The sequence below is a fragment of the Nicotiana sylvestris genome, chromosome 11 (assembly GCF_000393655.2).
Source record: "Nicotiana sylvestris chromosome 11, ASM39365v2, whole genome shotgun sequence".
NCBI classification, from domain to species: Eukaryota; Viridiplantae; Streptophyta; class Magnoliopsida; order Solanales; family Solanaceae; genus Nicotiana; species Nicotiana sylvestris.
Window position 1 is genome coordinate 122,172,685 of NC_091067.1, and position 15,407 is coordinate 122,188,091.

The 15,407-nt window shown below is 40.9% G+C and overlaps 1 protein-coding gene across 1 annotated transcript; it reads right to left on the reverse strand.

Annotated features, from left to right (window-relative positions):
* Nucleotides 1-292: 292 nt before the first annotated feature.
* LOC104246110 (uncharacterized) lies at nt 293-15,407 on the reverse strand. Its single transcript, XM_009801855.2, has 4 exons — nt 15,138-15,407; nt 2,686-2,897; nt 1,607-1,856; nt 293-731 (listed from the first exon to the last, which is right to left on the reverse strand). The coding sequence occupies exons 1-4, from the start codon at nt 15,390-15,392 to the stop codon at nt 438-440; spliced, it is 1,011 nt and encodes a 336-aa protein (XP_009800157.1). The 5' UTR covers nt 15,393-15,407; the 3' UTR covers nt 293-437.

A 15,407-nucleotide genomic window follows, 5' to 3' on the forward strand; every position in this document is an offset into this window, starting at 1 on the left:
CTGGTTGTTCTGTAAAACAATTAACATGTTTTAGGTACATTAGGAAGGAACATTATTACATATATTGGTATCATGCCATAGGAACATTGGCTTTCAAGTGCTATTATATGCTAATAACAGAGTTTTGTTTTAATTTTTGTAACATGTCAAGGCTATTTCCGATAGACACTCGGCTCGAGAAGACGAAAAGAGACAATATATCAGTACCATCAACAGAAACTATAGAAATAATAACAACATCATAAGAATCAGAAAATAGATGAAAAACAAAAACAATAACCAGTAAATAAGGCCCGGCACTATGAAATACATCATCCAATAAGTACAAAAAAAGGGGAAAAAAGGAAATTCAATATGTAACATCTGAACATTGTTATGTGAAAGTGATGACTATAAGCTATGACTTAATTGGATAATATAGGTTTGTATGGTGGAGTTTACCCAATCAAAAGAGACCTTAAAATGGCTTCACAAACTGTAGTATCATAGATCAATAGATGTCCATTATTAGGAACTTCATGATATTGAATCCAAGGTAACCTTTCTGCAATATGCCTTTGTATTTTCAGATTAATAACTTTATCCTCACTGCCTTGCCAAATGTGAACACAACTCTGACCATTTTCAGGAAAAGGATTGCTTAGCTCCGAAGGATCAAAATCCCAACTACTAAAAGCCACAAGGAAATCACTGCAAAGGTTGTTGAAAATACTTCTGTTCCTTAGTTTTTCCTGTACCATGGCAAGTAGAAAATCCCACCTTACTCTCAAGAAGTTATATTTAAGATGATTTATGTATCTAAGTCCAATTTGGCATTAAAAATGCAGCCGGTACACAAACCATCCCGCATTCACGCAGGATCCGGGGAAGGACAATCACACCTTAAGGGGCGTGATGTAAACAGCCTAACCTAATGCAGCATCCCAAGGGATATTATGTAGACAACCTAACCTAATGCAGCACCTTAAGGGGTCCACGGAAGAGCAATCGCACTTTAAGGGGTGTGATGTAGACAGCTAACCTAATGCAGCACCCCAAGGGGTATGATGTAGACAACCTAACCTAATGCAGCACCCCAAGGGGTATGATGTAGACAGCCTAACCTAATGCAGATGCAACACTTAAGGGGTCTGGGGAAGGGCAGTCGCACCTTAAGGGTGTGATGTAGACAACCTAACCTAATGCAGATGCAACACCTTAAGGGGTCCGGGGAATGGCAGTCGCATCTTAAGGGGTGTGATGTAGACAACCTAATGCAGCATCCCAAGGGGTATGATGTAGACAACCTAACCTAATGTAGCACCTTAACGGGACCGAGGAAGGGCCGTCCCACCTTAAGGGGTATGATGTAGGCAATCTAACCTAATGCAGCATCCCAAAGGGTATGATGTAGACAACCTAACCTAATGCAACACCTTAAAGGGTTTGAGGAAGGGTCATCGCATCCCAAGGGGTGTGATGTAGACAACCTAACCTAATGCAGGTATTAGTGGCCACGAAGATAACGTCCAAGGGCCCCCCTTCACAATGCAAAAGACAATTTGGACATATATAAAAACTAGTACATAAAACATTGAGATAACTGCGAATTTGAATTAAATTTTACCGGACTAAAACCTTGAAATCCTGGTAGATTCTTTATAATCTCTAAATCCTTGGAAGTAAAGTATGTAGTTTTTGGATCATTGGTAGAAGTTTTTCGAATGGCCCACCACTGTAATAATTTAGGAATATATTTAGCAGTCATAGTCATCAACCAATAGTCTTTCTTCCTTTGATCATCCTTTGTGAGATTGTGAGGAAGGGATGGCCATTGGTAATTCACAATGGGAACAACAAACGCTACCCCGGCTAACCTGTAACATTAAAATATTAAAAGGAAAAAATAGTTTTATATTATAGAAAAATGAACGGTCACAAAGAAATTAAAACAAGGAATGTAAGCGTAATATTTATAAATTATAATGCGAAGTTAGTGTTACAAAGTAAAACTTAGGTGTGTATGTATGTAGGTATATATACACATATACACAAATATCAAGTTGGATAGTAGGTGTCTAGGGGTTGTAGTGTTTTAGCGACGGATTCAATGCGGAGTAACAATTTATACATAAAAATTCATTAAATTGTAAAAAAGTAGATATGAACCCATAACTTTAAAATATAATGAGTTCGATGCTAAAAACCTTAAAAGTTGAACCCGTATGTTTAAATCTTGGATCGTAGGTGTCACCTTATAGGTAGTGAATCTCAATTTTCAAATACTTTTTTTCAACTTAACTTAAATATTACTTTATTCAAATATCTCCAAGTTCAAGTCCTATCGTCTACTGTCCATAATTTTTTTTCTTTTTTTTTTTTCTAAAAAAGAAATTTTAAAAATATGTTTGTCCATGAAATTTTGCAAGTTCTTGAAAAAAATTGAAAATGAGAAAAAAAATTCAGATTTTTTTTGTCCCACTCGTAAAACTGTAACATTTTTTCAAGTGAAAAGCATGTCAAAATATAATTTCAAATTCCAAATGTCATTTTTTCAACTTAACTCCAATTACTATTTTTTATCCAAAAATTACAATTTTTATGTCCAAACGCCTACTACATCTTTCCAACGGCACTTTCGTTTTTATGGTATATTCTTGAATTTCATGAAACCTCTGGTTAAGAATGCAAAAGAGTTAATCTTACCTGTGGGGAATGTGTTTGATGCAACCCCAAGTTGGGTAACATCCCATTGAGCTACAAATAATATAGAACTTTGATCCTAATTGCAAGTTATCAGCCAATTCCTCAATGTCAGATGCTTCACTCCTTAGGGATCGTTTTGGGTTTGGATCACTTTCCCCATATCCAGATCGATCATATTGAATTAGATATATCCCCATCTTGTTCATCATTTCCTGTTCATTATTTCAAGAATCAAACAACTACATCCTAATTAACTCATTTTATTAATTGGTATATATATGTAAGTACGTATTGCTCCTATACCTACTTGTCTGATTAATTCGAATTCACGCTAAGATTTACTCTCTCCGGTCCTCTTTAAATGATTTTTTGGCTTTTTTCACGCATATTAAAAAATTTATCTTTTAGCATTAATTAACAATGAAATTGACCATATTAACCTTAATTTGCTCATTAAATATATAACAGACTACTCCTGAGCTCTTTACTCCAAGGGCAACTTTGGAAAGAAAAAGTTAATTCCTTCTTGATATTTGAAAAAATCAAATATTGTGGACCACAAAAAAAAAAAGCCAAAAAATCACTTAAAGTAGACTAAAGAGAGTATTAACATAGAAATTTCTTGATATTTGATAGACTTTGATCTAATTCTGAATTCGGAAGTTTTGGAATTCTTAGGCTTGAATCCGAGGGTGATTTGATGTTTTGATATTGCTTTGAGCATTCCGAAGGTTGGAACAAGTTTGAATTATGTTATGGGGTGTGTTGGCATATTTGGTTGGAGTCCCATGAGGCTCAGATAAGTTTTGGAAGAGTTTTTGGAAGATTTTTGCCGTTTTGAGCATAAGCATGTAATGATCCAAAGGTCCATTTTTAGTCTAGAGATCGGAATTTGATTTTGAGACCTCCAGAATTTAAATAATGAATTATAGGAGTGATCTAGAAAGTTTGGTCTAATTTCATCTAGTCGCGATTGAGTTTTTGACATGAAACATGAGTTAATTGTTTAACGAGCGAAATGAGTATTGAATTGAGCAAATGAACTCCGAATTGAGTTTTGATTGAAGAACTATGTTCGTATTATTATTTGTGACTCATAGGAACAAGAATCATCGAATTCCGGGTTCGTATGATGGAGTTAAAGCCTTTTTAGTGAAAAGATAAGCTGTAGCAATTGCCTTAGACAACTGCTGGATTTTTTTAGCAGCTTAAACAGTGACGCGTGAACAGTACCCCGAAAATTTTTGAGCAGTTAAAGGGGCAGTCCATTTTTTTCCATTTTTTTCTTAGTTCCAAGCTCGGATTTTGGGCAATTTTGAGCGAAAAATCACGGAAATTCTTGAGGTAAGTCCCTTATGATCATTGTTAGTCAATATTATTGAATTATCATTGAATATTCTGGCTATATTACGTGTTTTTGAGGTGTAAATCGGAAATTTAGGCCTAGAGATTTGAAAATAAGATTTGATGGTTTGGAGGCCAAATTGTTGTCGGAGTTTGGAAAAATTTGTATGGTTGGACTCGTGGTTGGGTGAGGTTTCATATTTCGTAATTTTTGTCGGGTTCCGAGATGTGGGACCCACAGGCGAACTTTTGAGTACAATTTCGGTTTTTTTAATGAAAAATGTAGAATTTCATATGGAATTAATTCCTATAATTTTTATTAACTGAATCGAATTATTGTGACTAGATTCGAGACATTCGGAGGTCGATTTGAGATACAAATGCATTGTGGAGTAGTATTTTGCTCGGATTGAGGTGAGTAATGATTGTAATAGATGTCCTAAGGATTTGAAACCCCGGATTGCACATCGTAGTGCTATATTGAGGTGAGACACGCGCTGGATGATGAGTGCGAGGTCTTTTACTACTGGGGATTGTGACTTGGTCCGTCCCGATTGATGATTTTACTGCATATTTGACTGAAATTGATTTGTTATCATCATGATTTGGGCTGATTGCTATATTTGGGCTTCGTGCCAATTATTTGAACCCTTCGGAGATTTTTATCACTATTTCCTCACTGTTTTGACTTATATTTAAACTCAGTCCTGTTGATAATTATTGTTTTACAAACTCAGCTGATTTTATACAGATTTGAAACTCAAATGACATTACTAAATGATATTTTGGGCTGAGAACTACTGTTTTACAAATGCCCGAGGGGCTTATGATGATTTCGGACTGAGTGAGGCCGAGGGCCTGAGTTACTATTTATGCCACGTGGTGGCTTGAGTGATGTGAGGATATGCTGAGTGATGATGCCACGAGGTGGCTTGATATAGCGCTTGGGCCGTAAGGGGCCCCTCCGGAGTCTGTACACCCACGGTGAGCGCGGGTACCCATTGTTCTGAGTGATTGATACTATTCTGAGCCCGAGGGGCTGATATGAGTGATTGTAAGGTAGCCCGAGGGGCTGATACTATACTAAGTGATTGATACTGTGCCCGAGGGGCTGATACTATACTAAGTAATTGACATTGTGCCCGAGGGGCGGATTTCTACTTGTTATTTACCGCCAAATTACCTGTTTTACTTGTTTTAAAAGAGATTTAGATTGATATTTCACTGATTTATTGTTTTAAGTGATTTACTGCTTCTGTATAGAATGCTTTGTGCCTTCACGTGTTTTCTTGCTTTCAGCCATTATTTATATTTGTTACTCACTAGGTCAGAATACTCACATTACTCCCTGCACCGTGTGTGCAGATTCAGGCATAGCAGATTTCCACTCCTGAGAGCTGATCCTTCCGGTCCAGGTGGTGTTTCGGAGACTACGAGGTAGCTGCTGGCGTCCGCAGCCCCGTGCCTCCCTTATCTTATCATTTCCATGTTAATCGAACTATTGTATCAGATTTCGTATTTAGTAGACTTGTATCAGGATTCATTAGTTGCTCATGACTTGTGACACCCTGGTTAGGGCTGTGTCGGGTTTAGATTTCCGCATTTTATTTATACTTTACGCTACTTGATATTCTTAAACCATGATTATACTTTATTTGTGTTAACTTACTGTTTTAAAGAACGAATTGGGTTAGACTGGCTGGCCTTGTCTTCACGAGAGGTGCGATCACGATCAGGTTCGGGATCGTGACAAGTTGGTATCAGAACCTAGGTTACATAGGTCTCGCGAGTCATGAGCAGGTTTAGTAGAGTCTCGCGGATCGGTACGGAGACGTCTGTATTTATCCTCGAGAGGCTGCAGAACCTTTAGGAAAAAAAATCATATTCTTGAAATTCTTGTCGTGCGACTTTTTTGATCCGAGAACTAAACTTCTGTATTCTATTCTCTCGCAGATGGTGAGGACTCGTGCTACCGGATGAGGTGGACGACCACCAGTGCCACTAGCTGCGACCACCAGAGGTCGAGGACGCGGTCGTGGTAGGGGTAGGGCAGCGGGAGCAGCACCTATTGATCCACCAGCTGCCCTAGCCCAAGATCAGACACCAGCTGTGCCCATTGTGATTCCGAGTTTTCAGGAGGCTTTGGCACAGATCTTATCAGTTTGCACTAGCTTGGCTCAGGCGGTTTCAGCCACTACAGCCGCAACTACTTCACAGGTCAGGGAAGGCACCCGGACTCCTGTTAATCGCGCACCTGAGCAGGTAGTGTAGGGACTTCAGACCCCAGAGGCACCTCCAGCCCAGCCAGTTGCACCAGCTCAGTGGTTTATAGTACCAGTTATGCCAGATGATGAGCAGCGTCAACTTGAGAGGTTTGGTAGACTCCAGCCTCCATCATTCAGTGGTGCTGAGGGCGAGGATGCCCAGGGTTTTCTTGACAAGTGTCAGCGGATGCTTTGTACAGTAGGGATACTTGAGACTAGTGGTGTATCATTTACCACCTTCCAGTTTACTGGGGCTGCCGTCACTTGGTGGGAGGCGTATGAAAGACGTAGGCCGGTTGGTGCAGCGCCCCTTACTTGGCAGGAGTTCTCCACTCTCTTCTTGGAGAATTATGTACTGCAGTCCCGCGGGGAGGAGCTACGTAGACAGTGCTGAAGTATGGAGATATGACTGTATCGTAGTATGAGGCAAGGAATTCTGAGTTGGCTCGTCATGCCGGGTGGATGGTTCCGAAAGATCGTGAAAGGATCAAGAGGTTTGTGGATGGCCTTAATTACTATCTCCGTATTCTGATGACTAGAGAGAGAGTATTGGGTATTTCATTTGAGGAGGTGGTATATATCGCTCGTGAGATTGAGACGGCTCGCCGCCAGGATAGAGAGGAGAGGGAGGCTAAAAGGCCTTGAGGTCTAGGCAGTTACAGTGCTTCTCCTTCGAGGAGCCAGTTCCAGCATGGTAGAGGTCATTCTTTCAGGCCTGCTCAATCGGCCCGTCCAGAGTATCACGGGGATCTTCAGGTCGTGGTTATCATGGTTCTCAGTAGGGTCAGCCTTTACTTAGCGCCCTTCCATCTTAGACCTCATCTCGTGCTCCGTCAGCTCAGGGTTCTTCTATGCCGAGTGTATCAGCTAGTCACTCTGGTGTGAGGGGTTCCCTTCAGCCTTCTCCACACCTGGGAGTTGTTTTGAGTGTGGAGAGTTTGGGCATGTGTGGAGGCAATGTCCTCGTCGTGTTGCTAGTTTGTCCCAGCAGAGGGGTCAGCCCTCGACTTCTGCTCCAGTTACTTCACCACTCGCCTAGCCAGCCAGGGGTGGAGGTCAGGCATCCAAGGGTTGCCCCAGAGGGGGAGGTCGATCAGGCGGTGGCCAGGCTCGTTTCTATGCTATTCCAGGCAGGACAGATGCTATTGCTTCAGATGCTGTCATTATAGGTATTGTTCCAGTCTGCCACAGAGATGCCTCTGTATTATTCGATCCCGGTTCCACCTATTCTTATGTGTCTTCATATTTTGCTCATTATTTGGGTACGCCCCGGGAGTTTCTTTCCTTACCTGTTCATGTATCTACCCCGATGGGCAATACTGTTATTGTGGACTGTGTGTACCGGTCATGTGTTGTGACTATTGGGGGTCTGGAGACCCAAATTGATCTATTGCTATTGAGCATGGTGGACTTTGATGTTATTTTGGGCATGGATTGGTTATCTCCGTGTCATACTATTCTAGACTGTCATGCTAAGACAGTTATATTGGCTATGCCGGGTGCACCGCGGATCGAGTTGCGTGGTATGATTGATTATGTTCCCAGTAGAGTGATTTCTTTCCTGAAAGCCCAGCGTATGGTTGGGAAAGGTTGTCTTTCATATCTTGCATTTGTGAGGGATATTGGAGCTGAGACTCCTAGTATTGATTATGTCCCAGTTGTGCGGGATTTTCCCGATGTATTTCCTGCAGACCTACCGGGCATGCCACCGGACAGGGATATTGATTTTAGTATCGACTTGGTGCCAGGCACTCAACCCATTTCTATTCCATCGTGTCGTATGGCACCAGCAGAGTTGAAGGAATTGAAAGAGCAGCTTCAGGAACTCCTAGAAAAGGGATTCATTCGGCCTAGTGTGTCACCTTAGGGTGCGCCAATTTTATTTGTGAAGAAGAAGGATGGCACAATGAGAATGTGCATTGATTACAGGCAGTTGAATAAAGTAACAGTGAAGAACAAGTATCCTTTGCCTCGCATTGATGATTTATTTGATCAGCTTCAGGGAACGAATGTGTTTTCCAAGATTGACCGTCATTCAGGCTATCACCAGTTGAAGATCAGGGATTCAGATATTCTTAAGACAGCTTTCAGGACCAGATACGGTCATTATGAGTTTCTTGTTATGCCTTTTGTGCTAACCAATGCCCTAGCAGCGTTCATGCATCTGATGAACAATGTGTTCCGGCCTTATCTCGATTCATTTGTCGTAGTCTTCATTGATGATATTCTGGTGTATTCGCGTAGTCAGGAGGAGCACACGGAGCATTTGAGAGTTGTGTTGCAGAGATTGAGGGAGGAGAAACTTTATGTTAAATTCTCTAAATGTGAGTTCTGGCTTAGTTTAGTGGCTTTCTTGGGGCACGTGGTGTCGAGCGAGGGTATTCAGGTTGATCCAAAGAAGATAGAGGCGGTTTAGAGTTGGCCTAGACCATCCTCAGCCATAGAGATTCGCAGTTTTCTTGGTTAGTAGACTATTATCGTCGGTTTGTTTAGGGATTTTCATCTATCGCATCGCCCTTGACCAAGTTGACTTAGAAGGGTGCTCCATTTGTATGGTTGGACGAGTGCGAGGAGAGCTTTCAGAAGCTCAAGACAGCTTTGACCACAGCTCTAGTATTGGTTTTGCCATTAGCTTCAGGTTCCTATACCGTATATTGTGATGCTTCAAGAGTTGGGATTGGTTGTGTATTGATGCTGAAGGGTAGAGTTATTGCTTATGCTTCTCGTCAATTGAAGCCCCATGAGAAGAACTACCATGTTCACGATTTGGAGTTGGTTGCCATAGTTCATGCATTGAAGATTTGGAGGCACTACTTGTATGGCGTATCTTGTGAGGTATTCACTGATCATCGCAGTCTTCAGCATTTGTTCAAGCAGAAAGATCTTAATTTGAGGCAGCGGAGATGGCTAGAGTTGTTTAAGGATTATTATATTACTATTCTGTATCATCCAGGAAAGGCCAATGTAGTGGCCGATGCTCTGAGCCGAAAGGCAGTGAGTATGGGGTGTTTGGCGTATATTCCAGTTGGGGAGAGACCTTTTGCAGTTGATGTTCAGGCCTTGGCCAATCGGTTCGTGAGATTAGATATTTCGGAGCCCAGTCCGGTGTTGTCCTGCGTGGTTTCTCGATCTTCTTTATATGATCGCATCAGAGAGTGCCAGTATGATGATCCACATTTGCTTGTCCTTAAGGATAGAGTCAGCATGATGATGCCAGAGAGGTGACCATTGGTGATAATGGAGTGTTGAAGATGCAGGGCCGGATTTGCGTGCCCAATATGGGTGGGCTTCGGGAGTTGATATTGGAGGAGGCCCATAGCTCGCGGTATTCCATTCATCCGGGTGCCGCGAAGATGTATTAGGATCTTAGACAATATTATTGGTGGCGGAGAATGAAGAAAGATATTGTGGAGTTTGTAGCTCGGTGTCTCAATTGTTAGCAGGTGAAATATGAACATCAGAGACCGGGTGGATTGCTTCAGCAGATGGTTATTCCCGAGTGGAAGTGGGAGAGGATCACTATGGATTTTGTTGTGGGACTTCCTCGGACTTTGAAGAAGTTCGATGTTATTTGGGTGATTGTAGACAGGCTGACCAAGTCCGCGCACTTCATTCCTATATGTACTACTCATTCTGTAGAGTGGTTGGCAGAGTTATATATTCGGGAGATTGTTCAGTTGCATGGCGTCCCAGTTTCAATCATATCAGATTAGGGCACTCAGTTTACTCCCCAATTTTGGAAGTCTGTTCAGTGAGAGTTGGGTACTCAGGTGCAGTTGAGCACAACCTTTCACCTTCAGACGGACGGGCAGTCCGAGCACACTATTCAGATATTGGAGGATATGCTACGCGGCTGTATTATTGATTTCGGAGGGTCATGAGATCAATTTCTACCGCTTGCAGAGTTTGCTTATAACAACAACTACCAGTCGAGTATTCAGATGGCCCCATATGAGGCGTTGTACGGGAGGCGGTGTAGATCTCCAGTTGGTTGGTTCGAGCCCGGTGAGGCTAGGCTATTGGGGACAGATTTGGTTCAGGATGCCTTAGATAAAGTGAAGGTAATTCAGGAGACACTTCATACGGCGCAGTCGAGGCAGAAGAGTTATGCGGACCAGAAGGTTCGAGATGTGTCCTATGTGGTTGGTGAGAAAGTCCTGTTGAAGGTTTCGCCCACGAAGGGTTTTATGAGATTCGGAAAAAAGGGAAGTTGAGTCTGCGATTCATTGGGCCTTTTGAGGTGCTTCAGAGGATTGAGGAGGTGGCTTATATGATTGCTTTGCCACCCAGCTTGTCGAGTGTGCATCCGGTATTTCATGTTTCTATGCTCTGAAAGTATGCTGGGGACCCGTTTCATGTTTTGGACTTCAACACGGTTCAGATGGATGATGATTTGACCTTTGAGGTAGAGCCAGTGGCTATTTTGGGTCGTCAGGTTCGAAAGTTGAGGTCGAAGGATATAGCTTCAGTGAAAGTGCAGTGAAGAGGTCGGCTAGTGGAGGAGGCTACCTGGGAGACCGAGCGGGAGATGCGGAGCATATATCCTCACCTGTTTGAGGCTTCAGGTATGTTTCTTGACTCGCTCGAGGACGAGCGTTTGTTTAAGTTGGGGAAGATGTAACGACCTGACTCGTCGTCTCATGAGTTACCGCTCCGTTTTACCCATTTCTACTTCTTTATGCTTCGTTATCCGTGTTTTATGTGGTCGTGTTGATTTGGTTTGCGTTGGAGTGGAATTTGGTAAGAAATGGGATGCTAAATCTCTTTTAAGAAGGGTTAGGTTGGAAAAGTCAACCGGATATTGACTTATGAGTTAGAGGGCTCGGATGTGAGTTCCGATGGTTCGGTTAGCTTTGAGAGGTGATTTGTGGCTTAGGAGTGTTATCGGAAGTGGTTTTGGAGGTCCAGTGTAGAATTAGGCTTGAATTGGCGAAGTTAGTATTTTGACAAATTCCTGTTGATAGGTGAGATTTTGATCCGAGGGTCAGAATGGAATTTCAAGAGTTGATGTAGCTTCGTTGTATCATTTGTGATATGTGTGCAAAAGTTCAGGTCATTCGGACGAGGTTTGATAGACCTTTTGATCAAATTCCGAATTCGAAAGTTTTGGAATTCTTAGGCTTGAATCCGAGAGTGATTTGATGTTGCTTTGAGCATTTCGAAGGTTGGAACAAGTTTGAATTATGTTATGGGGTGTGTTGCATATTTGGTCGGGGTCCCATGAGGCTCGGATAAGTTTTGGAAGAGTTTTTGGAAGATTTTTGCCGTTTTGAGCATAAGCATGTAATGATCCAAAGGTCCATTTTTTAGTTCTAGAGATTGAAATTTGATTTCGAGACCTCCAGAATTTAAATAATGAATTATAGGAGTGATCTGGAAAGTTTGGAAAAATTTATATGGTTGGATTCGTGGTTGGGTGAGGTTTAATATTTCGTAGTTTTTGTCGGGTTCCAAGATGTGGGCCCCACGAGCGAATTTTGAGTACAATTTCAGATCTTTTAATGGAAAATGTAGAAATTTATATGGAGTTAATTCCTATAATTTTTATTAACTGAATCGAATTATTGTGACTAGATTCGAGACATTCGGAGGCCGATTTGAGAGACAAAGGCATTGTGGAGTAGTATTTTGCTCGGATTGAGGTGAGTAATGATTGTAAATGATGTCCTGAGGGTTTGAAACCCCGGATTGCATATCGTAGTGCTATATTGAGGTGAGACACGCGCTGGATAATGAGTGCTGGGTCTTTTACTACTGGGGATTGTGACTTGGCCCGTCCCGATTGATGATTTTACTGTATATTTGACTGAAATTGATTTGTTATCATCATGATTTGGGCTGATTGCTATATTTGGGCTTCGTGCCAATTATCACTATTTTCAGTGGCTTGAGAGATGTCAGGATATGCTAAGTGGTGATGCCACGAGGTGACTTGATATAACACTTGGGCCGTAAGGGGCCCCTCTGGAGTCTGCACACCCACAGTGAGCGCGGGTACCCATTGTTCTGAGTGATTGATACTATTCTGAGCCCGAGGGGCTGATATGAGTGATTGTGAGGTAGCCTGAGGGGCTGATACTATACTGAGTGATTGATACTGTGCCCGAGGGGCTGATACTGTTCTGAGAGTGAGCCCGAGGGGCTGATACTATACTGAGTGATTGATACTGTGCCCGAGGGGCGGATTTCTACTTGTTATTTACCGCCAAATTACCTGTTTTACTTGTTTTAAAAGAGATTTAGATTGATATTTCACTGATTTACTATTTTAAGTGATTTACTGCTTCTGTATAGAATGTTTTGTGCCTTCACGTGTTTTCTTACTTTCAGCCGTTATTTATATTTGTTACTCACTAGGTCAGAGTACTCACATTACTCCCTGCACCGTGTGTGCAGATTCGGAGACTACGAGGTAGCTGCTGGCGTCCGCAGCCCCGTGCCTCCCTTATCTTATCATTTCCATGTTAATCGAACTATTGTATCAGATTTCGTATTTAGTAGACTTGTATCAGGATTCATTAGTTGCTCATGACTTGTGACACCCCGGTTAGGGCTGTGTCGGGTTTGGATTTCCGCATTTTATCTATACTTTCCGCTACTTGGTATTCTTAAACCATGATTATACTTTATTTGTGTTAACTTACTATTTAAAGGACGAATTTGGTTAGACTGGCTGGCCTTGTCTTCACGAGAGGCGCCATCACGGCCAGGTTCGGGATTTGGGTCGTGACAGTTTATCAATAAAATCTTTTTTTTATAGTTGTTTGTGATTGCAGATTTATATTTCTGCACAAATTTGTTGCAAACAAGCGTAAACTCAAACTTTTGTAACTTCCCTTGTCAAATTAAAGACAACTAGTCTTGCATTTCGAGTAGTTGTAACTAGGGGTGGCAAATGGGCGGGTCAAGATGAGGTAGGTCAAAAATGGGTCATTGGCCAACCCAGCCCAAAGTGTACTTGAGCTAAGATGGGCTAGGTCAAGATGGGATAAACAATAGGTCATAACCCAACCCGCCCAACTTGACCCATATTTTAGAACCATGCTCATCTTGCATAAAAAAGTCTTTTACCTTAAAATGTGTAAGTCGAAAAATATTTTGGGGGTGGGGGTGGTAGTGGCGGGTGGGGCGAGTGGGTGATGCAGAAAAACGAAAAAAAATAGAAAATAGAAAATTAAAAAAAAAACGTAATTTTTTTTAAAATACAAAAAATAAAAGTAAATTTTTTTGGGGGAGGGGGGTTTGGTTTGGGGGGAGGGGGAGTGGTGGTGCAGAAAAAAAACAAAAAATTGAAAATACAAAAAAAAAGTAAATTCTTTTTTATTTTAGGGGATGGGGGAGGGGGGTTTGTGGTGCAGAAAAAAAAACAGAAAACTAAAAATACAAAAAAAAAAGTAAAAAAATTCTTTTTGAGGGGAGGCAGGTTTTGCCGGGGGGGAGGCAGGGTGGGTGGATGGTGCAGAAAAATAAAAGAACATAAAATTAAAAATACAAAAAAATAGTAAAATTGGGGCAAGTAAATAAATTTCTATATAATTTGGGTTGAGATACCTTTTGTTTTGGATGAATTTCATGGGTTGTATTTGGGCTGCTTAATGAGTCAGAATGAGCTATAAAACATAATGGGTTAACTTGGGCTCAACCCAAATTGACCCATGAGCTAAAATGTTTGTAACCAAACCCATTAATCTCTAGGCGAGTTGGGCGGGTTAGATGGGTTTGAGCTCAAATTGCCACCTCTAGTTGTAACGTTACTTTTGGCCGGAAAACTTCTCATTTTCACAATTGTTTCTAGTGGTGGCAAAATGGTTAAAAGAAAACAATTATCCAGTCATATTATTCATTAGAAAAATAGTTTGTATAATGAACTATTTAAAAACTGGTTAAATATGGATAAGAACCATATTATCCACTTAGAAAATAGATAACCAATGGATAAACAATGGATTTAAAGTTTACATTTATAAAGCTTCAAATTTTGGGTTCATCAAGTTTGGAAGACTAGGAATTCTCCCAAAAGTGATCATACTCAATAAGTCATGGATAATAAGGATATCCATATTATCCGCTGGTTAACCATTTTTTACCCATATTAAATATGGGCCGGGTCGATCGGATAATTTATCCATTTTTGCATTAGCCAATTTTGACCAGCCCATATCCGACCTGGCCTACCTGTTTGCCATCCCTAGTTGTTTCTATTCTCTCTTTCTTGTCCAAAGCTGATCAAATTTTAGTTTTTACTTTCCTAGACGAATTTTTTCACTATTTGCTTAGTGTATAAAGACTTGTCTTATCTACTAAATTATTTGTATACAATCCATAGCAATCTTGTTGAGGACAATAAGCAATTAAATACTTTTTTAGGAAAGCATTTCGGACGTGTTTCAAGCCTTCAATTCTGTGTTCGTAGTTCATATTGTCAAGCCTTTTATCTTTTGTGTTCTTTCTTCATATATATTTTCCACCACTCAAAAGTTTCATCAAAAGTTTTTATTTCTTTCTTAAGTTTGTGCTCATGCAAACTAGTATGCAACATAAAATTTTCAGTTTATGTAACATAGTTGTCACTGACACGAAATTTAAGAAAGAACTAAAAACTTTTGAAAGTTTGCAACTTTAAACATGCATGCCATAATATTAACCTAAATAGCTATCAGCAATAAATCAAGAATCGAAAATGAAGCTAAAGGACAATAGGCGATCAACAAGACATAGAAGTTGTGATACACGCCTTTATTAGGGAGCGCTTTACCCCCAATGTGAAACTTTCCAGCGCGAATCCGAATTTAGTCAGGCCCTAGTGTCCGGGTGGAAAACCAAAAAAGAAGTTGTGATACTTACCTTGGAAACTGCTTGAAGCACGTCTGAAGTTTTGTTTAATCCAAAGGAATCAATCAAATCTCCAAACAGTACAGCCACAAGAACCTGACAAAGTCCATTCCCTGTAGCACCTGCTGTGCCAAAGAACATCAATATTTTATCAGTAGCATCAGCAAATGAGAAGAGTTTGTAGAAAGGAATGGTGTTAATGCTTGTCTCTTTCTTTTCCTCTGCCTTAATTAGGTCTTCTGATCTGATGTTTTCAGCCATATTCATGATCTGTATCTTTAA

What these genes read in the sequence shown, in the direction of transcription:
- LOC104246110 (XM_009801855.2), bottom strand. Translation starts at nt 15,392, where the DNA reads ATGAATATGGCTGAAAACATCAGATCAGAAGACCTAATTAAGGCAGAG. An exon ending in TGCTTCAAGCAGTTTCCAAG is followed by an intron (nt 2,898 to 15,137) that starts GTAAGTATCACA and finishes AATAATGAACAG; the next exon opens with GAAATGATGAACAAGATGGG. An exon ending in ATCAAACACATTCCCCACAG is followed by an intron (nt 1,857 to 2,685) that starts GTAAGATTAACT and finishes TTAATGTTACAG; the next exon opens with GTTAGCCGGGGTAGCGTTTG.